The following is a 26,711-nucleotide window of genomic DNA, read 5'->3' on the forward strand; positions in this document are numbered from 1 at the left end:
TGAAAATGTGCAGCAACTAGCACCCTTTCATACATTGGTGGTGGGAGTGGAAAATGGTGTAACCACTTTGAAGAACTGTTTGATAGTTTCTTATAAAAGTAAACACACAGCAACCCTATGGCTAGTAATCCCACTTTTACATATTTATCTAAGATCAATGAAAAAGTTTTCCACAAAAAGACCTGTATAAGACTTTTAGAACAGCTTAAAATTGGAAATGATTAAAATGTCCATAAACTGGGGAATTGTAAACAAATTGTAGTATGTTCACATGAAGGAAAACTAGTTAGCAAAAAAAAGAAAAAGAAAAACAAATGAACTACAAATACATGTAACAACATAACACTGTAAAAAAATATTACACTGAGTGAATTAAGTCAGACACAAAGAATATATACTGTATTGTTCCGTTTATATGAAGTTCTGGAACAGGTGAAACTAAGCTATGTTCAGAGATATTTGGTCATTGGTCACCTCTCAGGTGGTAAGAAATTAACCACAAAGGGCATGAAGGAATTTTCTTGAGGTCCTGGAAATGTGCTATATTTTGTTTGAGGAGGTGGTTGCATAGGTGGATACAATAGTCAAAACTCATGGAACTATATGCTTAAAATCTTTGCATTTGATTGTGTGCAAATTATACTCATTAAGTTGATTTAAAAATGTTAACAATGGAAGGAAATGTAGATAGTATATATGAAACCCAATCTTTTTATTTTACAGATGAAGAAACTGTGATCCAAAGGTATCAAGTTATTTGCCCCAAATGACACAAATAGTCCATGCTAATGATTGGTATTAAAAACCTACGTCTCAGGTCTCCCTCTTCCTTCCATTATGTCCTCTTGAGCTTTGAAAATACAGATGGAATAGACACGATTGTAAGACAAGGATCTCAAGCCAGATGAACACAGCTCAACAGTTAAATGTTCCTTGGAATGATGGCTTGAATGTCTAGGAGGACACTAGGGCAGTGAGGAACTATGTGATTCAATGCTAGCAGACTGTGCCAGCCAAAACTAAATTACAATTGGCACCCATGATTTTCCAGATGATTGTTTTGAGATTCTCCTTCTGTAACTGTGGTTGGCACATGTTGATTGCATGGGAATTAAAAACAGTATATACAAACATCACACCAAACTTTCTGTGTTCTAGAAGCATGACTGTTCACACTGCATGGCCTAACTGCAGGTGACAGTGGCTGACTCAATCTCTAACAAAAATCCTAAAAGGCTTTACTATATCCATAGTAAGTCATATGAGTTCTCCATCTGATAACTTGCAATAATAACTTTCAGTGGACTCTCAAAGATTCACAAAACATATTTGGATTCCTTTGCATTGTTGCTAAAATTAGGAAGTATATCTTATCAGAAAGATGTTATGTCCTTTGGCTCAAATTATTTTAGAAGTAAGCCTTAGGCCATTCCTATTCAAACACACTGTTGTGTCTTCTATCTTACAGGAATTTAAAAACAAACTCTTGACTTCACTTGTCCAAACATTACTACCTATATCTTTGTTTTCATTAGAAACAAAATTCCCTTAAAGAGGTTTCTATCCTGGCTGTTTCCAATTCTTCTCTTCCCAGTTTCTCTGAAATCTAATCTAGTCATGCTGCTGCCCTTACAACCCCAACAAAACTTTCCTTTTTGAGGTTACCAATGACCTTCAAAATGCTCAAGCCACTGGTCCTCATCTTCTTTGACATATTAGTATATTCGACATAGTTTATCACTCTTTTCTCCTTGATAGTGTTTCTCTTCTTACTTCTAGGGAAGTCCTCAAACTGTAAGGTACGAACAAGTCACCTAGAGAATCTTGTTAAAGTGCAGTTCTGATTCAGTAGGTCTGGGTTAGAGTCTGAAATTCTAGTTTCCCAGTGATTTAGAAGCTGCTGGTCCATGGACCACACTTTTAGTAGCAAGGTTCTAGGGCATTAACTTCTTACGTGACATCTCCAATTAGATGTCTAACAGACATCTCATCTCTAATCTAACTAAAACGTAACCACCAGTGTTCTCCTCCAAACTTGCTCTACCTCCATTGCATTTGATAGCAACTCCATCCTTCCAGTCACTCAGGCCCCAAACCTTAGTCATGTTTGACTCTACAACTGTCCTGTTTGAACTGCCATCATCTCTCACCTGGATTCCTGCAATAGCTTTTTAACAAACCTTGCTTCTGCCCTTAACACTCATAATCTCTTCTTAATAGAGTACCAAGAGCAATCTTTAAAACATATTAAGGTTTATCAGTCTTCAATGAAAAATATTCAAATGACCTCTTATGTCCCTCAGAGGAAAAAAAACACTCTTAGATTAGGCTGAGATCCTTCATGGTATGGTCCCAGGCACCTCTCCAGCCTTTCCTCCTCTGGTTCACTTTGGCCCAATGGGGAGGTATGTTCCCATCTTAGAGATTTGTCTCTAAAACTTCCTTCTGCCAGATATGTCATCCCAAATATAGCTATTTGGCTATATCCTCTCTTCAAATTTTTGCTCAGATCTTATCTCCTCAATGAAGCTTCCTTTGTAATACCGTCATCTGTCTCACACTACTGATTTCCATTATGTGACTCTATTTTTCCTTTTATTCTGTAGCACTTATCATTTTCTAAATACTATATAGCTTCCTTTTTTGCTCTCATGTTTATTCTTTTTGTCTATCTTACCCTGCTGATTTTTGTCCCGTCCACGAGGTCAGGACTAGGACTCTTTGTTAGTTTGGTTCACAAATGGATTTTAAGCACCTGGAACAGTTCTTGGCCACATAGTAAATGTACGAATAGATATTTGTTGAATGATTTAAAGGGTTTTCCAACTTCACATTTTAGGTGGGTATTCTTATGAATATATAGGCAATATACAGAACCATATAAAACTACTAGAGGCCCAGTGCATAAAAATTCTGCACTTGGGGGGGTCCCTCAGCCTGGCCTGCACCCTCTCACAATCTGGGACCCCTCAGGTAGGGTCCCTAGGCCTGGCCTGAGATCAGGGCCTATCGGGGCTTTCCTTTCTCTGTCTGTAGGCTGCTGACCTCACCCCTGCCACTGCCACTGCTTGCCATCTGTGCAGCACTGCCCACCCTCCCCTGCCACTGGTGGCCTCCCTCTATAGGCGATAGGCTGGCGTGTAATGGCTTGGCTGGTCTGGGCCTCCCTCTTTCTTTGCTGGGGGGCGGGACCAGCCCTGCGAGGGGCCGTCTGCCTACCTGATCACCCCTAACTGCTGGTCTGCCTACCTGATCACCCCTAACCACTCTGTCTGCCTGCCTGATTGCCCCTAACCGCTTGCTTGGGGGCAGGGCCAGCCCTGCAAGGGGCTGTGGTGGTCTGGTCTCTGGTCGTTCAGGTTGTGACGCCTCTGGCCTTTTATTATATAGGATTATATCATTAGGCATAAGTACTAAAAGTGGGAGAAGGGTATCTAAATAGATGATTGTGATATCCATAAAGGAAGAATGAGCATTTTATAAGCATCATGCTGATTATAGAAAGTATATTACCCCACCCTCCAGCAAGCAGTTAGGGGTGATCAGGTAGGCAGACTGCCCCTCACAGAGCCGGCCTCGCCCCCCAGCAAAGAAAGAGGGAGGCCCAGGCCAGCCAAGCCATCGCACTCCAGCCTGTCACCTGGATAATGACACAAACTTTGAAACCTGGCTTAAATATTAAAGACAAACACATTTTCAAAATCTAAAATTAAAGGTATAATTACAAAGTAAACAGACTAATTTCATATGCAATGTGTACAATTTTATGGCATTTATAACTTTAGAGACACACTTTATAGTAAGTACATGGTCAATATCTTAGGCATTGCAATGAATTACCAAAGTATGCAGTAATTTGTTTCTAAGTTACTCTGTCTCTGGTATGTTGTTACAGGAGCCTGAAGATAGTACTAGCATAAATTGAGAAGTCTATTATTATAATCTCAGTCAAAAAGTATGCTCTGAGTTCTTAATACATTTGTTCTCTGTCTACTACCAGCAAACATCTCTTACTATTACTAAAGATCCTATATGGCATTTTTCTCCAGTTACCATTCTTCTTCCTGACATTTTGGTAACTCACTGGAGGATTTGTTGAGTATTAATTCTTTCTCTCTCTTATGGGCTCTACACATGTAAACTTAAAAGAGGGGGCTTGGTTAGTTTGAAAAATACCCCATTACATTCTCTATATGAAGTGTTCAGTCTTACCTTCTTAGAAGAATATGACAAAAACCGTTGGTAAGTTTCATTTTTGGAATACCTAAATCGGAACGAGCCAGCAGCACTTCCTTGGGAAGCATCAGGCGCTAGGGAGTCTTCTCCTGTAGAAGGATTGTCACGTCCACTTTGCGATGGCCCTCCCTGAGGAAGATTTTTATACTTCCCAAGTTTTTCAGTTGGTGTGTATTTTAGAGATATGTCTGCATTGAAGTTTGATGTTGACTCTCGAATGACTGATTGGAACGCTTTAAACTGTTCTTCATAATGCTCAGTTCTTAAATTTCTACCAACTCTGGTCTAAATGAGAATAACAAAGTGTTGTTATAAACAGCATACAAAAACCATCCAAAATAAACAAAGACCCCCTCCCCCATAATTATTTGAAAGGCAGTAGAGCCTTTAAAGGAGGTGAAAGTAAAGGCCCTGAGATGAGATTTCTGGGGTTCAAATACAATTGATAATAATATTGTCATGTCTTGGAGGACATTACAATAACCTCTGTCTGCCTAGCCTGATTCCTAGTCTGTGAAACAGAGATGCTCACCACAGCTAGCCCAAAAGTGGTTGTGAGGATTCAATTAAATAATGCAAATGGAAGTTTTAGAACATAGCAAGCTTTCAAAAGTTAATATATTAATAATTTAAAAGCAAGTTCCATAAAAGATGCACAATATACTTCCACTTGTGTATAAAAAAAAGAAAATAAGAAATGATAAAAGCTAACACTTCTGGATGGCTTATGGGCCAGAACCTATTTTGTGTATTTTGCACATGTTAATTAATTTAAGTAGAGAGGCTGGGACTTGAGACTTGAACTGCCTTGTCACCTTTACATGCTACTGCCTGTAAAATTAATAAAAACCAATACATACATTTACTCATGGAAAATTATTGGAAAGATAGACAAACCATAGAGAGAGAGTTTGCCCTTGAGAAGGACAACCGTAAATGGGAATGTGGGGAGGGAGCATTTTTCCTTGCATAATCTATTGAGCTGTTGGACACTTTGATTGCTCCCCGACCCCCACATTCATTTTTTGCATGAAAAAAAAATCCGGAACTAAACAACCTACTTAAAAATCAAAACTTTCGATCAAAGCATTCTTTGCCAAGACGTCTATGCTCAGGTATCAATGGGAAGATTGTTACTCTCAATGGCTAAGCTCTTTCCAGAGGTCCTTGTAATACTCGTTTGGGAAGGAGACACCCATCTCTTGTCAGTGGCATAGATTAGATTCAGTAGCATGCATTGGGCCACTGTTCTGCACAGGGTTGGAATGTTCTACCCCCACCCCACCCATATGTTAAAATTCTAATGCTCAATGTAATGGTAGTAGGAGGTGGGGCCTTAAAGAGGTGCCTTCATGAGTAGGATTAGTGCTCTTATAAAAGTAGCCCCACAGAGCTCCCTCCCCTTCCATCATGTGCAAACACAGAAAGAGATCTGTGACCTAGAAGAGGGTCCTAACGTGAGCATGCTAGCAATTTTATCTCAAACTTCCAGCCTCCAGGACTGTGAAAAATACATTTCTGTGGTTTCTAAGTTACTCTGTCTTTGGTACAGGAGACTGAACAAACAAAGACAGGAAACCTAAAGTTACCATCTAGTGGAGAAAGACCAAAATGCATGTAATTTTCTTTCAAACAAGGCATCCTGGGAAAATTACTCAGTGGAAGGGGGAAGAATAACCTAACCAAGTTAGTTCCCTGCTTAACATATTTCAGTCTTCCCTCTGCCTGGAAGATAAAGTCTGAACTAGACTTATTCCAAGTTAATCTCTCTTTACTGTACTCAAGCTTTCTACAGCCTATACGTCTTCCCACCACAGGGCTCTTTTATACTTTCTAGAATGTTCTCTAATACAACCTGCCCATCCTCCCATAACACCAACATTGCATACTGATACACATTCTCTCACACATGTGCTCATTTTACCCCTTGCCCTGCTTAGTTCTTACACCTATTTCAAATCTTAACTTAAACATCAGAGAGGACTTTCCTGACCCCACAGATGAACAAATCCATTTTCTATAAGTTTCCATGACTCTTCTTTTAAAATAAAACAAAATGAAAACTCCTCCCCTTTTATAATTGCTTATTTAATAGGCCTTCAGATGGTAAACTCCAGGGGGGAGTCAGGGACCATGTATGTCTTATCCAAATGCTACTATAGAGTCACTAGTTAGTAAACTGACTGGCACATAGTAGATGCTCATAAATACTTATTCAATTTAATAAGCAGATCCAATATAACTAATATTTATTGACTGCAAACAAGCTCAGCTATGTATTTTCTAAGACCATAATGATTAGAATAAGAGGGGCACCAACAGGAGTAGCACCCTTGAATGGGGGACTTCAGCAAGCCTTATAACAATTCCATCAGCACTCTTCCTCCAATGGCACCAAACAAATACTCAGGTCCACAATCCCTACCTGCTTTTTATAACCTTGATGCCAAAACTCATTTGGATGAATTAATCTGATCTGAACTTATAAGTAGTTATTTATGGTCTTCATTTCTCCCACTTTGTGTGAACATGGGTTAGTTCTTCTGTGGAAAGATTGATATGCTTGATTATAGAATGCCTCTCCTAACTCCACTGGGAGAGGGGGTGTAAGTAATATACATGGAAAGACCACATCTCCCTTGTAAAACTCAAAACATTCTGAATGAGGAAGCACATCTGTGCCCAGGGTTGTACATAAGGAAAAACAGGGGGTTTACTCTCCAAATGTAGCTTTAAGATCTGTCCCGGGCAACTTTCCGGCCCTCACCAGTTACTACCTCTATAGGGAAGCTAAGAGTTTGGTTATAGTAACTAAGACAAGAAAAGTGTATGATGTATACTTGAGAACTAACAAAATAAAATGAAATAAAACACAACAACAACCCTTCTTCCATCAGCAATGACAAAGGTTACCTTATCTTTGTATATTGTTTTTAAGAAAGTAGAACATATAATACTTTTTAAAAAGATTATCACTTTTCCTTCCAAAAAATCTGCTTTTAAAGAGGGTACACCTGGCAAGATGGAGAAAGATCAATAATTCAAAATGTTCCCTGAGATTTGTGGGAAACTGATTCTCTTCTGAAATTACAGGAACAAAAAGTATGATAATGTGGTCACATGTGAGAAAAATGCCAGATAGTCCAGACATTACAACTTTTAGCATTCGTGGGAGAACATGATCTTTTAGACTACAATGGGTAGGGATTGATTTCCAACATTGATAGAAATAAAAGGACTCTTAACTACACGTTTTAAAAAGTATATATGTTTCTCAAACTGGTAGGAGAGACAACAATAAGAAAGGACTTTGTCACCAATGGGACTATTGAAAGAAACAGATTTTAGCTCCTGGTTTAGAATAAGCTAATTATATTCTTTATTAGATCTTGCTTAGACCAAAGAAGGTGCAGCTAAAGGTGGTAAATATTAATCCTTTGAGTGGGTCCAATTTATAGATGTTTCAAAAGAATTCAGGGAGGTGGTGAGTTTGGAGTGGCATTTTGTAAAGTAAAAATTACTTTGAGAAATAGTTTCACAAGAGCCAGGGGGGGGTTAGGTAAATGAAAATAGCCACTCACATTAGTCAAGCAGGCTTTACAAAAGGGAATAGTGAAGGAAAACAAGCGAAAAGTTTTCATTAATAGGCTAGCAAAAAACCAACCTTAAATAGCATGAAAGTAGCATACTCAGCAGTTAAAGTAGCACTAATTAAGTTTTCAGTTTTATCAGAACCTTAGATGATTCTTCTTATGGAGTCTAGGTATTTGCCAAAACTCTTATCACTAGGCAGGCCCATGTTACTGAGGGTTGATTATAGATTGCTGTATATTTTCTAAAGAGATCCAAGATATAAGTCCTCTTCTTTAAGCCAATCTTATATTTACATTAAATTCTTATTCTACTGAATTTTTCACATTATTTAGTATTAGGCTTATTGAATCAGCTTTCAACTAAGAGGGGAACAATGTGTTTTCTTCTGGGGAGACTTACTTCATAGACCAGAGTAGCCACATTCCAGGGTTTACGGTAGTAGGTCAAGGTGTTTCCATCCCGAACGCGGTCACACAGTCCATTGTAGAACTCATTGTCGAAGGGCGTGGTTAGGGGAACCATCCCTAAGATGTTGATCCTGAGGATGAACACAGGGACATCAGGTAGGGGGACTCCAGAAGCTAGTGCAAGGCAGCCTCTGTAGCGGGGGAAAGAGAGAGCTTCTGCTCATGTCCTCATCACCTAATATATGTGGGATATATTCAGGAACAGAAGCAAGAGCCCGTTCACCTCTGCTCTATGTTTCTGGCAGACAGCCTACCTCATAGGCCATGTAGACTTTTAGGCAACTAGGACACTGTGGAGAGCACTATGAAAGGAAGGCAATAGCCCAGCTGGCATGGCTCAGTGGTTGAGCATCAACCTATGAACCAGGAGGTCATGGTTCTTCGATTCACAGTCAGGGCACGTTCCTGGGTTGTGGGCTCGATCCCCATTGTGGGGTGTGCAGGAGGCAGCCGATACATGATTCTCTCTAATCATTGATGTTTCTATCTCTCTCTACCTCTCCCTTTCTCTCTGAAATCAATACAAATATATTAAATAAAGAAATGCAATAAATCTGGAGCCTAGAGTCTTAACTTCATCGCTGTAACTCTTAGCTAACCTCCCTTAGTGAACTAAGAGCCAATGCTTTAATTCACATATTTAAATTATTTGAGAACACAGCACCTCAGGGGGGCAGTATAACATATACATGTAATTTTTAACTTGTGAATCACCATTGGGGCTCTTCCACTCCACATTCTCTTTTAACCTAAGCCTTTTCCTCCAGTTGTCTCACTGTCCATCAAGAACCTCATTCCCTCCAGGTTTATATTATTATTTCTATGTTTCCAAGAGGAACCCCAAAATTTCAGCATCCTGGCAAGGCATTCTCAGAAGTTCTACTTTTTTCTCACAGAAAAATATTTTCATTTGGCAAACTAGAATTCAGAGATAGGAATCCTGTTTAGCTTTTAAAAAGTTAAGTTTGATTTGTACACCGAAAAACAATGAACAGGAAGCAGTTCATTCTCTGCGAAGTTCACCTTTGTTAACCGGAGGAACAGTCACTGCTGTCTAAGCTGTACCTGGAATAAATGATCCTGGGCCAAGGAGGCCCACGTGGGGTTGAGCCTCACACCTACACTTAGCTTGGCACAAGAGCATAAACTCTTCCATTTCTCCAGACCACATTCCCAACTTCCATGAGCTGGCTTACAGGTTCAGACAATGGTTCCAAGAGCGTTTTATCAAAGGGTATGGATGGCTTACTATGAACCCATTGCTAATGCAAAAATAATAAATAATAATAATTAAAAGGTTATCCTACTGCAAGTGGATTAGTTAAAAACAACATCTTTATATAAACAGCACATTCTTAATAAGCTTTGAATCTACAAAGAAAATTAACAGTATAGCTCAACGTTAGTGGAAGGCAAATTAAGAAACTAATCCAGGAATATCTTGCTCAAGGCTGACCATATAGCTAAAATGAACCATTTCTCACTTCATGGATGAATATTACTTGTTGCTTTGCTAGAAAACAGACAAGGCTCAGTATCAATTTTATTATCACTTTATTTTTATAGAGGTAAATGTCAAGAAACTTGACTGACATAAAAAAGTAGAGAATAGTAGAAAGGTTGCCATAACAATGTCAGTCAGTTCTTTAAACTTTTTTTTTCTTTTTCTTTTAGAGAGAGCGGAAGGGAGGGGAGGGACAGAGAGAACCAGTGATGTGAAAGACACATTGATTGGTTGCCTCCCACACAAGCCCTGACTAGGGCTGGGAACTGATCCTGCAACTGAGGTATGTGCCCTTGGACCAAAATTGAACTCAGGACCCTTCAGTCCATGGGTTGACACTCCATACACTGAGCCAAACTGCATAGGGCAGTTCTTTGATCTTCTGAGTTTTAGGCCAAGACTTTTCTTTCATAACATGCTACTTTCTCATAAAAAATCACTTTTATAATCCATTATCTGATAATTGATTAGGATATTTTTAATGTTGCTACTAATAAGAATTGGAGACCACTTGACTTACAAAGTGCTAGATAGAGTCCAATTGAGTGTTAACGTTTGGAGTTGTTTTTTCCACCCCATTATAAAATGTGAAATGGGTGATGGGAGTTGGATGATTGTAAAAGGGGAGGTGAGCAAGGAGAATGGGCTTGACAACTGGAATGCCACAGAGTCATCAAGCTTACCAATTTTATGACAAATATGTACATATAGAATTGAGAATTTACCAAGAGTTAGATTGATGAAATAAGTAACAGTTGAGGAAACTATTATCTTAAAATGTACTAGTCTCCCTCCCCCTTGGAAAACCCTTTTGTACCCCATGGTACCCAAATCCCGGTTTGAAGGTTATCGATTTACAGATCAGAAAGTTGACTGGATTCATCTGGAAAGTTACAACGAAGCTTCTCCATGGTCCAAAAGCACAGCTAAGGAAGAAATGTTTCAAAACTTTTGACTTGGTTCCACTCCGACAGAGACAGCCAGTCTAGTCTAGAATAAGCCAATTTTTTTCTGCCAAGAAACATGAAAACCTCTCACGGATCGAATGTCATTGCCTGGGAACTAAAAAGACATGTGTTCTTTGGCAGCACTTAGAGATGCCTGTTTTCACACCTGCGTCTAGAACCACGGGCAGCTCCAGTCCACCAGGTGATCTGAAGAGAAACTCCCTCCACCGAAGTGGTGTTATTCCTAGATCACACAGAAAAAGTAATCCCTTGCATGTTGTATATCATTTGCAGCTGGTTTGGATTTATGTATTTTTCAATGAATGCAAGATGGGTTGGGGATTTTCCTAAACATTTCTGGAGAATCTCAGACGCCTATAAGACAAGAGGCTGGAACATTTGTGCAAGTCAATTCTCCTGGCATAAGAATTTAAATGAGAGTCTAAATAAATAAATAAATAAATAAATAAATCCTTCAAATGTAAAAAAAAAAAAAAGCCTAAATTAATTATTATGAGTACTTATGACTTTCGTGTGTAAAATAACCTGACTGGATATGACTGTTGATAAGACTTGTTGAAGTTTTTGAGACTGAACGGTGTAGGAGCAACTTATAAGCATGTTGTTATGGTTGGAATGTTTATGTCTAATACCTCTAGACCAGGGGTCCTCAAACTTTTTAAACAGGGGGCCAGTTCACTGTCCCTCAGACCGTTGGAGGGCCAGACTATAGTTTAAAAAAAAACTATGAACAAATTCCTATGCACACTGCACATATCTGATTTTGAAGTAAAAAAGCAAAATGGGAACAAATACAATATTTGTATTTGCATGTGGCCCGCGGGCCGTAGTTTGAGGACCCCTGCTCTAGATCAATATAATGCCATAGCCCTGTGTTAGAGTAATGGAGATGTATAGTAAATAAATATGTAATATTAATCATATGGAAGAATATAATAAATATAATAAAGAATGTTATTTTGAAACCTCCTCTTAATATGAATTACTAACGTATATTACTCTTCTACATTCTTAATTCAAATATTTAGGTAATAAATAATGCTTGAGTTTCATTGTCTAACGTTAGTTTTGTTTGAAGTTAGGGTGTCAACTTGTGGGCTTTGTAGTGATGCAGGAGAGGTGATGTCGTGGAAATGGCCATGTGGGGAGAAGAAAAAGGTAAGTGGCATGGTGGAAAAATAAAGGTTTATGTTCCCTGTCATCACCCCTGACTGTGGTAAAGCATGAGGTATTTAAGGAGCCCCAGCCAGCTCTCTGGGATACCTCAATGTGAAACTCCTTGGCAAATGCAATATAACAAATTATCTTTTCCCCGAACAAAGGAAACCAAAGAATTATAAATAATTGTTTTTCAGCTAAATGGTCCAAGATTTCTGTAGCCTTTTCCTATAAGACATGATGTAAATTTGCATGAAGTGAGAATACATAACATATGTCATTCCCTGCTTCAAGCCTTTTTATTTAGATTAGGGAGAAAACTGTTTCTTGGATCCCATGGAAAGCAAAATAAAGTAATATTAGGCTTTCACCACTCCCAGTCTCTCCCTGAGGAAAGCATCAGGAAGAGTCAGAACTCACTGGAGCATGCAGTGATCTGGTTATGAGGTTTTGGCTGACTCCCATACCATTTCCGCCAATTATTAAGAGGGCCTGCTGAGTTTGGAACCCTAGACCATCCATTAGATTCAAAATTCCTACCTTTAGGCTTAGGGCCAAAGGCTCTGTGAGTGATATTTGAATGCTGCTTGCTTGGCAAGTTTTTATAAAGCAAATAAAAGAGATATGAAATGCTTCATCTGGTGCCTGGCTTATTATTCTGGAATTTTTCTCTTCTGTGATCGAAGATGTGGAAGTTTCCTCCAACTTAGAGAGAGACGACATCTCCATTTTAACAGAAGTCTCAGGAACCATCCAGTTTCTTAGTGTAGGGATTCTCAACCTCAGTACTACCGACATTTGGGGTCTGGCTGTCCTGTGTATTGTAGGGCCTCTACCGACTGGATATCACTCCCAAAAACCTCCATCCTAACACCCAACAGTTGTGACCATCGAAATGGTCTTCAGACACTGCCACTTGTCACCTCTGGCTGAGAATCGCTACCTTAGTCCTGCTATTAACCTTGCTCTTACCATTGCCCCCTTCTTCTTTCCTCTCCCCATCTCCATTTCCAGGACTGGAGTCCTGAACCTGAAAGTCTTGCTAGGGACTCAGTTTCTGTCTTACCTGATGCCAACTGAAAATATTTTAGAAAGCACTTATTTTTATTAGTTAAGTTAGTCAGCTATGTATCCACCCAGCGGTATTTGTTAAGCACCTACTATAAACCAGGCACTGGAATTATGAGGATGAAGAGACACATTGCTTTCAGGGGATGAAAGAGAGCCAGGTGCCATCTCTGTCATATACAATTGGATGGGGAGGAGCTATGTCTCTGTTGAGGATCATTTGACAACAAAGCCACCCAGAGTATCTTTACTGCTCAGAACAATGCATGGAGACTACGCTGTGGACATCCGTGGGATGTCCTCTGACTGCAGGAACAGAACTGAATAGCAGCTCAGGCCAGTATCATTTCCCCAACTCCCAGAACACAGATCTCTGCAAATGGTATCTACCTTATTCTGCATAACTCTGGGTCCTAAACTGCCCAAGACTTTTCATCAGAGTTTACCTAGCAAGATATTTTATATGGAAAGTGAGTGAAATTTCAGCTCTGTAATGAGAACCATAGTCTCAACACCATCAACAGTTGTCATTAAAATGGTTTTCTCTGTCCAATCCTCCTGGGTCAACTCCAGAATGCTGGAGCCTCCTGAGAATTTCTAACCAGGTTCAGATCCAGGAGAAGGCCCAATGGAAGATAGTTTTCCTGGTAATTCAAACATTTGAATGGAATTCCCAGACCTACTACTGGCAATTCAATTTTAAATGCTAACATGTCATTTCAACATTGCCATGGTCTTCCAGAGGTTCATAAATTAGGTATTTTATTTTCTACTGGACTCAGAAGTCATCATCAAATGTTGTGATAACCTAGTCTCTTCTACAGACACCTGCTGAGGTCAGGAAGTCTGTCCTTGAGATACTTATTCAGCACCTATCCTCTTTCAAGCTCAAACATAATTCAAGCAGAATAGAGCCCCACAGGCTATTCTTCCTGCCAATGAACGCCCTGTACCACTTTAGCATGCAGGAGAGATGGAGGTTATTTTCACTCATCTTCTTCCAGAACATTCAAGTGGAGTACTGACCCGTAGCCAGCTGTTCGCCCCATCTCGGACTCTTCCACCACTTTGTCACGGCAGGGTTTACGGGGGTCATTTTCACAATCATCCTCATCTGAATAGTCTCCGCAGTCATTATCCCCATTGCACAGAAGCCGCCTCTTTATGCACCTGCCTGCAATGAGAATCAGGAGAGACACTGATGCCAACATTTCTCCCTCCAAAGGTCTCAGGTGCAATTTCATGCTGGCGGGCAGGGCACACATACATTTGACTACCGAATGCACAGAATATATAGATGGCCATTTGGGCGCCCCTCTCACACTTGGAAATATGAGCGCTTAGACATGTGTTTCTTTATTTTCACCCACAAGTGCGAGCAGAAACCCATCATGAGCAGCCAGAGCGCAAGGATTACCTGTACCACATTGAAAGTCATTTCCACAGTCATCATCCGCATCTTCACAGTTCTCAGTGGGCACACAGTGTTGTCGGTCTCCCAGACTGGCCAAGCACCTTTGCCCATTAAATTGTCCAAAGACCACAACGCTCCTTGAACGAAACTGCACAAAACCAGTTGGAAACGTTAAAATTTCTCATTCCAAAACGGGATTATGATCTGAAGTTGCACCCATACCACTGCAGCCCTCCAAACCCACATGAGCCTATGATTTTCAGATGGGAGCCATAAAAGCAGTCACTAACGTTATTTAAAGGAACATCACACATTCTAGGACCGAAGTCTCTGCTACGAAAGATGGTTCCTCATGACACTCATTCAGTGTGCATGCAGCATTCAGATCACCCAGCAAGGTGACCCACATGCATTTACATATTTGTCTTTTCTTCTCAGTTTGCAACTTGGTTGGAAGCTCCCTGCCTTATAGTCATTTCCCCCGAGATGCTGGCAATATAGCTCCCATCTGGGGACGTCAGCAGCAAAGAGCATTGGAGGCTTACCTTCTGCTTTAGGCAAGGGTCACATGGCGACCATTCACTCCAGGAACTTAGTCGGCAGTCTATGGGCGATGGAGTGCCGGTGCTTTGTCCTGGCTCTGGGTAAGAACTAAGACAACAAACATGTCAACCTATGGCCCTTACACGTGCCTGTTTCCAAGAAGTCTTCACAGTTTAATTTATTGACTATTTCCCCTTTCCAAATCATACTGCTCGCCTTTGATTATGTCTCTCATTATGCAATCACTTGATCACATACCATTTTGTATTTTCAACTCATATTTTTTGTTTAATTTTTGTACTGAATTGTAATTTAACTTTCAACAAAGCAACAACAAAAATGAGGACGATGGGAGCAAAACTTTTCAGGCAGCCTGCTAGGAGTCTTACATCCATTAGCCTTATATTTCCAACTAGTTTATGAATCCACTGAAGGACATACCTTGTTTCACTTTGTACCCCATAGACAGTCTGGCAAAGCCTGGAGTTGCCTGGGTCTCCTGCAAGTTTGTGCCAGCCGGCTCGGCCACGCCGTAAGCAAGCACCTCATAAACCAGGCTTTCCCACCCCTGCATTCTGCATCTCCCAAACTGGAAGCCTTGCCACTTCACATTCCCCTTCAGAACTCATTCCTCATCTTTCTGCATTTTAACATCATCTATTCTGGCACTTACAGACTTCCCTTCCTCCCCCAGGCCCAAAGCTCAGCAGTGTTTTTCTGGCCTTGAACTTTCCTCTGTCTCTTGGTTCACCATTTGGAACTCTTCTGGTTGTAACATCACGTCTCATTCATGATAGAAAGAAAAAAAGGGGGGGGGGGCAAACAGAGCCACCAAATAAGAATCTTATCAACTTTCTGCCTACATGATCCTCAGCTGATACCTATTCCTTGTATAGTGTAGCCTCTTACTCCAGGGGCATGACAAGGTCAAACTCATCCCTCTACACAAGATCTAGACCCCAGCTCCTCTTTGAGACCTTGATCCATGGAATATCTCCTCCGTTTAAACTTCTCCCTCATTTCCAGCTCTTTTTTCATTTGTGTCCAAGCAGATGAATGAGCAAATGGAACACTCTGAACTCTACATTTCCTTTCAGCAACCCCCATCTCCCTTCACAGTGACCCTTAAAGAAATTTATATAGCCCTGACTGGTTTGGCTCAGTGGATAGAGCATTGGCCTGCAGACTGAAGGGTCCCAGGTTCTATTCTGGTCAAGGGCATGTACCTTGGTTGCGGGCACATCCCCAATAGGGAGTGTGCAGGAGGCAGCTGATCGATGTTTTTCTCTCATCGATGTTTCTGACTCTCTATCCCTCTCCCTTCCTCTCTGTAAAAAATCAATAAAATACATTAAAAAATAAAAAAATGAAAGGATCCTCTTAAAAAAAAAGAAATTTCTATAAACGCAGTTACATTTCTCTCTCAACAACAACAAAAAAGTCTCATCTCCTCCTTCAATCCTATATGACCCTTTAGCTACCTCTCAAATTCTCTAATCTTCTTAGTCAACTTTCTTGAAAAAGTAGTTTGCACCCTGGTCTCTTGTTCCTTATTTCCCAATCACTTCTCAACCCTCCTGCTTCAATGACACTACTCTTGCCAAGGTCAACAGTGACTTCCAGGTGGTCACTTGGTTCCTTTCAGTCTTTATCTTGTTGACTTCTTCCCAGAGATCAAGGCATTTGACCACTTTTGCTGTTTAAGACACTTCCTTCCCTTGGACTGAATGATACTAGACTCCTTTCATTTCTTCTTTCTCTTCTTCCCTGTTCTCCAGCTCTCCTATGCAGACTCTTCCTCCTTTGATAGTCTCTGAAATGCTGTTTTTCTTCAAGGTCCTTTCCTTGGATTTTTTCCCCTCTCTACACATTTTCCAGGGCTTTGATTTCCATGTGTATGCTAATGACTACCAGAGATAAGTCTGCAGTCTACACATCTTTTCTGAATTTTAAATGCTTGGATATAATTCTCAATTGGACATCTGCACTTAAATGTCTTTGTGGCTCATAGAACTCAATACATCCCAAAACAAATTCTTTATTTTTCCTCTTGTCCCAGAGCTGTTCCTCCCCCAGCATTTGTTATTTTGGTAAACAGCACTTCCACTTAAGAAGTCACCCTAGCTAGGGACTTGGGTGTTGCTTGTCTTTCTCGGCATTCCCCGTGCTCATTTCCCATATCTAACCAACCATGGAAGCCTGCTGTTTACTAGTACAGTCTCCTAAGTAATTGTCAAATCTGTCGACCCTTCATCTCCATCTAGTGTAGACATTTCTCTGGTCTACACTAACATTACATTCTCCCAGGTGACAATAGTTTCTTTCTAATCCAGTATCCATAAATCATCCAGAGGGATTTTTTAAAAATGCAAAGTTGATCTCACCATTTCCCTACTGAAAACCTTTTAGTAACTTCCCTTTACTTTTAAGATAAAGTTCAAATTTTCCAACATGGTGTGATAGGCAGGTTAATGATCCCAAAGATGTCCATGTCCTAATCCCCAGAATTTGTGAATACTGTATGTTACTTTACATGGAAGAGGGACTTTGCAGATGTGATTAAAATTAGATTATTCTGTATTATTTGGGTGGGCCCATTCCAATCACGTGAGCTGAAGAGCAGAAGACTGGTTGAGAGACATGTGAAGACAGAAGAGGAGGCAGGCGAAATTCAAAGCATGAAAAGGGTCTTCACCAGCTGTTGCTGGCTCTGAGGATGGATAGGGGCCATGAGCCAAGAAATAGAGGCAGTTTCTAGGAGCTGGAAGAAGCAAGAGAATGAATTCTCCCCTAGAGCCTCCAGAAGGAAACATAGCGCCGCTGGTGTCTTGATTTTAGCCCAGTGAGACCCACTTCAGACTTCTGATCTGCAGAACTGTAAGATAATACGTTCATGTTTTTTTAAGCCACTAATTTGTAGTAATTTGTTACAGCTACAATAGGAAACTAAGACACATGGTCTAGAGAACTGTACATGACTATCTCCTTACTTCTTCAACTTCATTTTTTCTTCATTGAAGTTCCAGCCATATCAAACTTGACATTTCCAAGATAAGTTACCTTTTTTCCATGCTTTCAGGACTCTAAACCTATTATTTCCCACTCACCATACTGACATCATCTTGAACATATTTTTTTTCCTAAGAAACTTTTTAAAACTCCTGAGTGATCTAATTTTCTGAGCACATATTTTTATAGCACCTGGTTTTTCCCTATATCATAAGCACCTTTGCAATGATATATTTCACTTATTTAATTAACTTTTTCACTGAGTTGTTCATTCATTTACTGATTCATCAAGTATTAATCATCTGTAATTTGCTAGACATCAAAGATATATTGTGTGTAAAACAGAAAAACAAAATAAAACAAAAACCATGATCCCCAAACTAACAGAGTTCATGTTCTAGATAAAAATATCAGTGAGTTAAGGAAATTTTAAATTTTGTTCAGCTTGTATATATCAAGTGCCTAGAATACAGTAGGTGCCAAGTAAATATTTTTTTAACAAATAAATAAATAAGTGCAGAACGGGAAGTCCTTGATCATTTTGTCTTGGACAGTCGGCCTATATTTGTTATGATCTCCTGGTGAGTCACCCATGTTGTATTTGTGGGAGAATTCCTTCTCATTAATGTTGGCTTCATGACTGGAGACATTTTTATAAGCCTGACTCTTGCCTACATCATCCAGAAAACCAGGAGGCCTGAAGAACTTCAACCTTTCAAAAGTGCAGATTAAATTGTATGACGCAGGCTGTCAAAACTTGAAGTACTTGCTTTCCTAGAAGTCTGAGTATTTGTGTTTATCTGAAATCACATGGCTGAGAAATTCTTTGCTAGAACTTTTCCATAAAACTCAGGTGGCAGCTGGAACTGACAAGCCTCATCAAGGAACAATGGCAGATTCCCCTTTATGATCTATGCAGTGATGGCGAACCTATGACACGCGTGTCAGAGGTGACACGCGAACTCATTTTTTGGTTGATTTTTCTTTGTTAAATGGCATTTAAATATATAAAATAAATATCAAAAATATAAATCTTTGTTTTACTATAGTTGCAAATATCAAAAAATTTCTATATGTGACACGGCACCAGAGTTGTTAGGGTTTTTCAAAATGCTGACACGCCAAGCTCAAAAGGTTTGCCATCACTGATCTATAGCATTGGTTTTCAATATCAATTGCACATTATATTCCTCATATATTAAACATAGGGATTATAAATTTGTGATTCTTACTCCAAATCAATTAAATCAGACTTACTGAGGATGGGCTTTCTTTAGGCATCAATGTTTTCAAAAGGATATGCCAGGTGATTCCCATGTTCATGCAATGTTGAGAAACACTAGTTGGAAACATCTGGTGGATATCCATGAAATCTGAAAGGGTGTTATTCAAGGGGGATGGAGGTGTTCATTATATCGAAAGAACCCAAGCTTGAAGCCATAGTTGACCTGAAAATGTCACTGAGCTGGTCTATGATTGGTTTCAGGAATTACTCTAGGCTCTACCTATTAATGTCTCTATAGATTTTTTCAATATCTTCTAGTTTTTCTAGTACTAGTATTGCTGCCTTCAACTGGATTATCTGTTCCTGTCTATTTTTTTTTGTATTCATCACTTACTTAGACGATCATATTATCATTTTGTTTTAACATTTCCCCAAGATCTTCACCTGGTCTTTCCTCTGTATGTGTCTGTGTTCAGATTCATTCTTCTTATAGGGACACCTGTCACATTGGATTAGAGCCCATCCTAATGACCTCACTTTAACTTAATAACCACTTAAAAGGCCCTATCTCCAAATACAGTCACATTCTGAGGTACTATGGATTCGGAGTTCAACACAATTTTTTTTTTTGGGGGGGGGGGGGGGGAAGATGAGGCACAATTCAGCCCATAACACTCAATAAATATTTTTTGATAAAACAATTTCTTATATTTGTCTATACTAGTTTTCTAGTTTTACTGGACAATTTTCAAAGCTCATTTTCTCATTAAACCTTTATGCCCTTGAGGGTATTAGTTCTGTTTTACAGATGGGAACCTAAAGCCAGAAAACTGTACTACTTATCCAAAGTTGGGCAGTTAGTAGCAGAACTAGATCTGGAATCTTCACCTCTGCACTCGTAGTTCGCTGCAATTTTGCCCTGTCCCCTATGCTGCTGTTTCCCCCAACTCACTCAAATCCAGTTTTAGACATTTGGTGATAGATAATGAGGACATTTGCATGAACAAGGATACATTTTTTTCAGTGTAGCATCCAGGAAAAGCACATCAACTGGACAACCTCCTTCTTGCCTGGATTTAAGCAAGGATTTATTTCTGGGCTCTCTATCCTATTGCATTCATCTCTATAGTTGGCTTTATGCCAGCATCTTTCATTATTGCAGCTCTGTGTTATAGTGTCATATCAGGGAGTGTGATAACTCACACTTTATTCTTTCTCCAGGCCACTTTAGCTATTCGGGGTCTTTTGCGGTTTCACATAAATGTTAAGACTAGTTGTTCTAATTCTGAGAAGAATACCGTTGGTATTTTAGTAGAGGTTGCATCACATGTTTATATTACTTTAGGTAGTAAGGACATTTTAACAATATCAATCCTGGACACAGACAACAAGGGGGTGAGGGCATGCATGGTGGGGGGGGAGGGGTAACATGGGGATAAGGACACATATGTAATAACTTAATCAATAAAAAAAATAAAGAAAAACAACAACATCAATCCTTCTAATCCATGAGCATAGTATATATCCTTCCATTTATTTGTGTTATCATACACTACTAGCGAAAGTGCAAAGTAATACAAACCTCACCAGGCCATAAGGCAATTTCAGCAATTGATTACCTTTTGACCCAGTTATATCGCTTCTGGGAATTAGCCCTCAGGTACAATAATCTGCTTGCAAAATGATATGTGAATAAGGCTATTCATTGCAACACTGTTTATAGCACAAAAGATTGGAAGCAACCCAAATATTCAATCAGAGACGGGTTATCTCAATGGTATAGCCACACAATGGAAAATTAATCAGGTGTGAGGAGAATGAGGAAGTTCCTTCTATACCAATACAGAAAGGTCTCCAGAACATATCATAAAGTACAAAGAAAAAAGCTAAGTACGAGATAGCATATCTTCAACAAAGAAAGGTTGAGAGTAAGATTATAAACTAATAACGGTGGTAACCTACAGGGAAAGAGTGAGGTGGATGCCGGGAGTGTTCTAAGTACTTTTCACATAGTCACACAGATCGCATGAAAAGTTATGAGTAGGGAAATCGAGACTTCTTAATGTATAACTTATTATAGTTTTTGATCTTTGACTTGTGTAAATATTTTGTTACTTACAAATTAAAAAGTAAAGATAATAATAGCTACATTCATCACACACTCGTCACCTGCCTGTCATGGGGCTAAGCACACTGCGGTCTTTATCAGGGATTTCTCCCAGTAGCTCATATTTTTGTTCCCACTTTTCAGGTGAAGAACTTTCAGGAGAAGTTAAGGCATTTGCCTAGGGTCACATAGCTAGTAAACGGTAGACCCTGGAATCAAACACAGGCCACCTAGCTCCAGGATCTATGTTGTGAGCTGTTATTGTATTAGCACAGTGGTTTTCAACATTTCTACCTTGAGAAACATATGAGATGATATCCCCCTCATGACCTTTTCTCAAGGACACACTCATGTTTGAAAAAAAAAAAAAATCATTGAAAATCTCCCACAGCAATAGCTCGCAGTAACTGTGGCTTAAGATGAAATGTCTGCAGTCACATGATGTCCCCTGCATGCTAGCTATAACTCCATCCCTTCCTCTCCTAAACCAGAAAGCATAACAAAATGGCAGTGTTATTATTTTAAAGGACATTTCACATGTATCAAGTTCTTAGCACTGACAGGCTTAGATGTAAGTTTATTACATTTATAATATTGAACCTTCACTAGAAACCTTATTAGGTTAAGAGCTAAATTTTGAAATTCTAACTCCTGTACCTCAGAGTGTGGCCTTTCTTGGAAAGAGGGTCTTTACAGAGAAAAGTCAAGTTAAAATAAAATCATTAAGGTAGACCCTAACCCAATATGACCGGTGTCCTTATCAAAAGAGGAAATTTAGAACCAGACAGACTTGCACAGAGGGAAGATGACATAGGTGGCCATGTGATGACAGAGAGAGATTGGAATGATGTAGCTTCGAGCTAAGGGATGCCAAGGATTGCTGGCCACCACTGAGGAAGATCCTCCCCAGAGCCTCTGAGGGAGTCTGGCCCTGCCCACAGCTCGAGTTCAGACTTCTCGCCTCCAGAACGGCGAGGCAATACATTTCTGTGGTTTAAAGCACCCAGTTTGTGATACTAAGAAATGAATACAACCACCATGTCACCGATAGGGAACGAAGGTACAGAGCATTTGAATAGCTAACAGGGTCACTTTGTAAGTTATGGCCCCTTGAACTGAGCTTGGGAAGTCTAGGGCTCCATTCTAATCAAATTCATACTTTTAAAAATTCTTTATTCTATGGCTGAACTATGTGTCTCACTCCAGGACTGAACTGAACACTCTGTTTTGACCTCAACCCTGTTCCCAAGGGCAGAGCAGGGCGACCCTAACAAACTCGCGAGGGCATGGCGCTGGGAAGGCACGCAGCCAAGTCCACTGAGCAGGGCAGCTGCTTAGAGATGGGGGCCAGCCAAGGGGGCTCCCTGTCCTCCCTGAAACAGCTGAGGGTGGCCAGGACCCAGGGGGTATGAACTTCAAAGCAGTTGAAGACCTCCCCACAGTCTCTCATTTTTAATCAGCAGGAGTCACGATCCAGGAATGTGGGTTGTTAAATTATTATTATTATTTTTTTAATTTAAGAAAGGGTCAGGGTAAGTACCAGAGGGCTAAAGCAATGCTCAGGAACTGACTCTCCAACTCCCCTTTGTACCTGATACCCAGGAAATGAACATATTATCTAAGTGGGACAATGCTTCTCAGAGACCACGGGAAGAGGAGGAGGTGGGATGAAGGAAAGCCTGGCAGAGCACTGGACTCAAGCCCTTGCAGGTCTGGGTAGCACCTCCGTGTGCCCCTTCCTGGGGCAAACCACGTGCCAAGGGGGTCCAGGCAGAAAGGCAGCCTCCACTGCCGCCAGGCAGGCAAAGAGATGCTTGAGGTGGACATCAGAGTCCAAATCAGAATTCAGCTAAACCACCAGTCAAATGACCAAAGAAGCATTGAACGCAGATCAGTCATGCCTGGGCAGAGGGACAGTGTTTGGGAAGATATTTCCCCCGGCTACCCTGTCCCAGCTCACAGTATTTCAGCACTGTCATCAGAGCTTGCTGGCGGGGGTCACACAGGCCTGTCCTTCAGCAATGCTGGGTATGGTGTAGATGTTCTGTATTGTCTGGTTGGTTTGGTTCCCCGACCGGCTTGGCATGGGCTTTGAGTTGCCAGTGTGGATCAGAGCAAAAGGAAAGTACCTTTCTTTGCTGAGAGCACGGCCACACAGCTTGGGATGTTAGGGACGAGAAGCACAAATGGTTCATTTGCCTAATGTGGGGGCCAGTGGGCGATGGCTTCGATAGGTTCAGTGTTAGACATTGAGGCAGAGCGTGGGAAAGATTGATTTCCTCAGCTTTAAACTTCTCAGACGTTAGACACTGATAAACCCAGGTTTATCTACTCGAGTGAAAATCAGCTTTGTTTTAGAATCCCAAGCACTTAAAGACTATTTCAGCCTTAGCATTGAATGCCTTCCCCCCTCTTCCCCCAAAGAAATCTCAAGAAACAGCAGCAAGTTTCCTCAGAAAACTCTCAAAGACACACCCATGCCTGTTCTTACCCTTTTTCAATGTTTAAATTCTGGGGCTACATATCTCAAGGTGGGTTAACATTTTTTACCTGCTTTGCTATGAAGCAGACCTTGAAGTAGCCAAGCCCACAGTGAAAATGCAGAGAAAATAGAAGAGGGACTCACCTGGGAGTGGGCCCGGCGGTCAGGACACTGATTTCGAGCACACATATCCATATCGCTGAGGTGAAGCCCCGGCCCCCCGCCATCTGCTCTGCTTGGGCAGCTCTGAGGGCAGTGGCCAGCTGGGTCCACGGAGGCACTTATTAGCAGAGGGTGAGAGTACCGGGAACAATTGTTTGTTTGTTTTTTTATCAGGTTTTTGTTGAATTGCCTTCCTGGGTGCAAAGTCCAATCAAAGGAGAGACATTTCATAATTCTTGGCCTGCTGTTTTCTCGTATTGACAAGTATATTCAGGCAATGCTCAATTGGCTGAGATTAACAGCGGTGTTAAAACCACAACAAAACCAACCAAGTGTTGCTCATCTTCAGAGATTCTGAGGAAAAGGGAGTGTGTAATTAGGGAAAGAAAGGTCTATTAATAATTTCCATAGAGGCATAAACTCAGAATTAGTAAGAGAACTGTGCTGGCTGGAAAGGGAGGCCACACAGAGAAGTCCCAATGTCAAAATGAGCTGTGTGAGCCCACATGGGAAAGGCAAAGTGTTGGATACACTTATAACCCGGCTTTCTTTACAGGTGTAGTGCGTCACTTTGAAGAATTCAAGTGAACTCCCTAAGGCAGTGGTTCTCAACCTTGGCTGCACATGAGAATCACCTGGGAACCTTTTTAAAATCCTGATTTCTGGGCCTCATCCTCCGGGAATTCTGTTTCTTTGTTATGGGGTGGGGCCACAACATTAGTAACAAAGAAACAGAATTTCCTGAGGATGAGGCCCAGAAATCAGGATTTTAAAGATTCCCAGGTGATTCTAATGTGCAGCCAAGATTGAGAACCACTGCCCTAAGCAGTGATGGTGAACCTATGACACACGTGTCAGAGGTGACACGTGAACTCATTTTTTGGTTGATTTTTCTTTATTAAATGGCATTTAAATATATAAAATAAATATCAAAAATATAAATATTTGGGGTTTTTTTGTTTTGTTTTTTTAAATATATTTTATTGATTTTTTACAGAGAGGAAGGGAGAGAGATAGAGAGTTAGAAACATCGATGAGAGAGAAACATCGATCAGCTGCCTCCTGCACATCTCCCACTGGGGATATGCCCGCAACCCAGGCACATGCCCCCGACCGGAATCGAACCTGGGACCCCTCAGTCCGCAGGCCGACGCTCCATCCACTGAGCCAAACCGGTCTCGGCAAAAATATAAATATTTGTTTTACTATGATTGCAAATATCAAAAAATTTCTATATGTGACATGGCACCAGAGTTAAGTTAGGGTTTTTCAAAATGCTGACACGCCGAGCTCAAAAGGTTCGCCATCACTGGCCCTAAGGCATTTACATTATCCCCTCTAGGAGAATATGGTCCAGAAACACATGATCAATTATGTCAGCATGAAAGATTCTGAGATGGAACAATTTGCTCCAACCCCTCATAAACGATGCCCCTCAACCCCACTCCCTTTGCATGTCCTCCAGGACTTGCGGGAAGAGTACGGTGTTTTGGAAGTACCTGAAAAGGTGGACATCACAGCTGCTCTTAAAACACTGGTTGTGCCCTGACCTGTGTGGCTCAGTTGGTTGGAGTGCTGTCCAGTACACTGAAGGTCACGGGTTCAATTCCTGGTCCAGGCACATATCTGGATTGCAGGTTTGGTCCCCTGTTGGGACATGTCTGAGAGGCAGCCGATTGATATTTCTCTCTCACATTGATGTTTCTCTCTCTCTCCCTTCCTCTCTCTAAAAATCAATAAACAGGTATCCCAAACAGAATAAAAGTATGGAAAAAAATAAAAATCAATAAACATATCATTGGGTCAGTATTTTTAAAAATTTTAAAAAAACACTGCTTGCATAATAGAATGGCTTGGGGGGAAAATATTGATGAAAAAAACATTGATGCCTGCCCACCTCCACCTGATTGTAATAATTAAGCTGGAACGGGCTCTTGCATCAGTACTTTTTAAAGTTTGCGGAGTAAATTTTCAAACATTAGCACAAATGAAGACCAGGAAAGCAGGGGTAGGTTGTGGAGGTAACAGATTTAGAACTACTTTTCCCAGGACTGCCTTCCTTCTCCAGAAACAGTCCTACCTACAGAAAAGTTATCTACTCTCGCCACCCTTTCTTGCCCTTTCTCCTTTTTGTGCAAAGAGCTTGAGGTATCTAATGGGATTCCTTCCACGGGCTGTCCTGAGCTAGGTGTTTATAAACAATGTATGAGGTCTACATGTCGGCCATGCAGGACTACCTCACTCTCACGCTCTCCGTTTCCCTGTTCTTTGGCTTTATTGAGACATCCAGCTCTTTGCCCCATTTTTCTCCGATTAGCATCTTCCCGCCAGTCTATCTATTACACTATTTCTGAATTCCCTGTCCATGAATAAACTCCTCTCCCAAATGCAACTCCCTCATACAGCTTCCACTCCTTGCACAGGCATCTATAAACTATCTGGCACTAACCCCACCTATAAAATTTTCCACTGCTTTTCCTAAATCTCGTGGACACTATCTCTGACACTCTCCTTTCATCGGCCTTTCGTCAGTTCATTTCACTTGGTTGAGGTGTATTTGGCTTCTGGAACTTCAGACCTTGACAAAAAGAAACTAGTGTTTGAGGACCAAACCCATTTCAGACTTGTCAGTGAACAACATGTAAGCCCAATTAAATGTAATAGGGGATGACGCTTTGCAAATCTTAAACTCTCTTTAATTTTTTCCTCTTTTAAAATTATGCTTTCTTGACACTTTATAACTCCCAGGCTGAACCCTGAGGCTTGTTCCCAGG

At 40.6% G+C, this 26,711-nt stretch overlaps 1 protein-coding gene across 1 annotated transcript in view; it reads right to left on the reverse strand.

The window, feature by feature from the left end:
• Nucleotides 1-24,072, reverse strand: part of C9 (complement C9) — a 33,310-nt gene extending 9,238 nt beyond the window's left edge. Inside the window, exons 1-6 of the mRNA XM_036310508.1 lie at nucleotides 23,920-24,072; nucleotides 14,955-15,060; nucleotides 14,413-14,557; nucleotides 14,022-14,169; nucleotides 8,230-8,368; nucleotides 4,213-4,521 (exon numbers count right to left, since the gene is read on the reverse strand). Coding sequence (XP_036166401.1) covers nucleotides 4,213-4,521; nucleotides 8,230-8,368; nucleotides 14,022-14,169; nucleotides 14,413-14,557; nucleotides 14,955-15,060; nucleotides 23,920-24,002 — 930 coding nt within the window. The 5' untranslated portion in view covers nucleotides 24,003-24,072. The remainder of the gene's footprint in view (nucleotides 1-4,212; nucleotides 4,522-8,229; nucleotides 8,369-14,021; nucleotides 14,170-14,412; nucleotides 14,558-14,954; nucleotides 15,061-23,919) is intronic.
• Nucleotides 24,073-26,711: the final 2,639 nt, after the last annotated feature.

This window comes from Myotis myotis, unplaced genomic scaffold (genome assembly GCF_014108235.1).
Source record: "Myotis myotis isolate mMyoMyo1 unplaced genomic scaffold, mMyoMyo1.p scaffold_m19_p_5, whole genome shotgun sequence".
NCBI lineage: Eukaryota > Metazoa > Chordata > Mammalia > Chiroptera > Vespertilionidae > Myotis > Myotis myotis.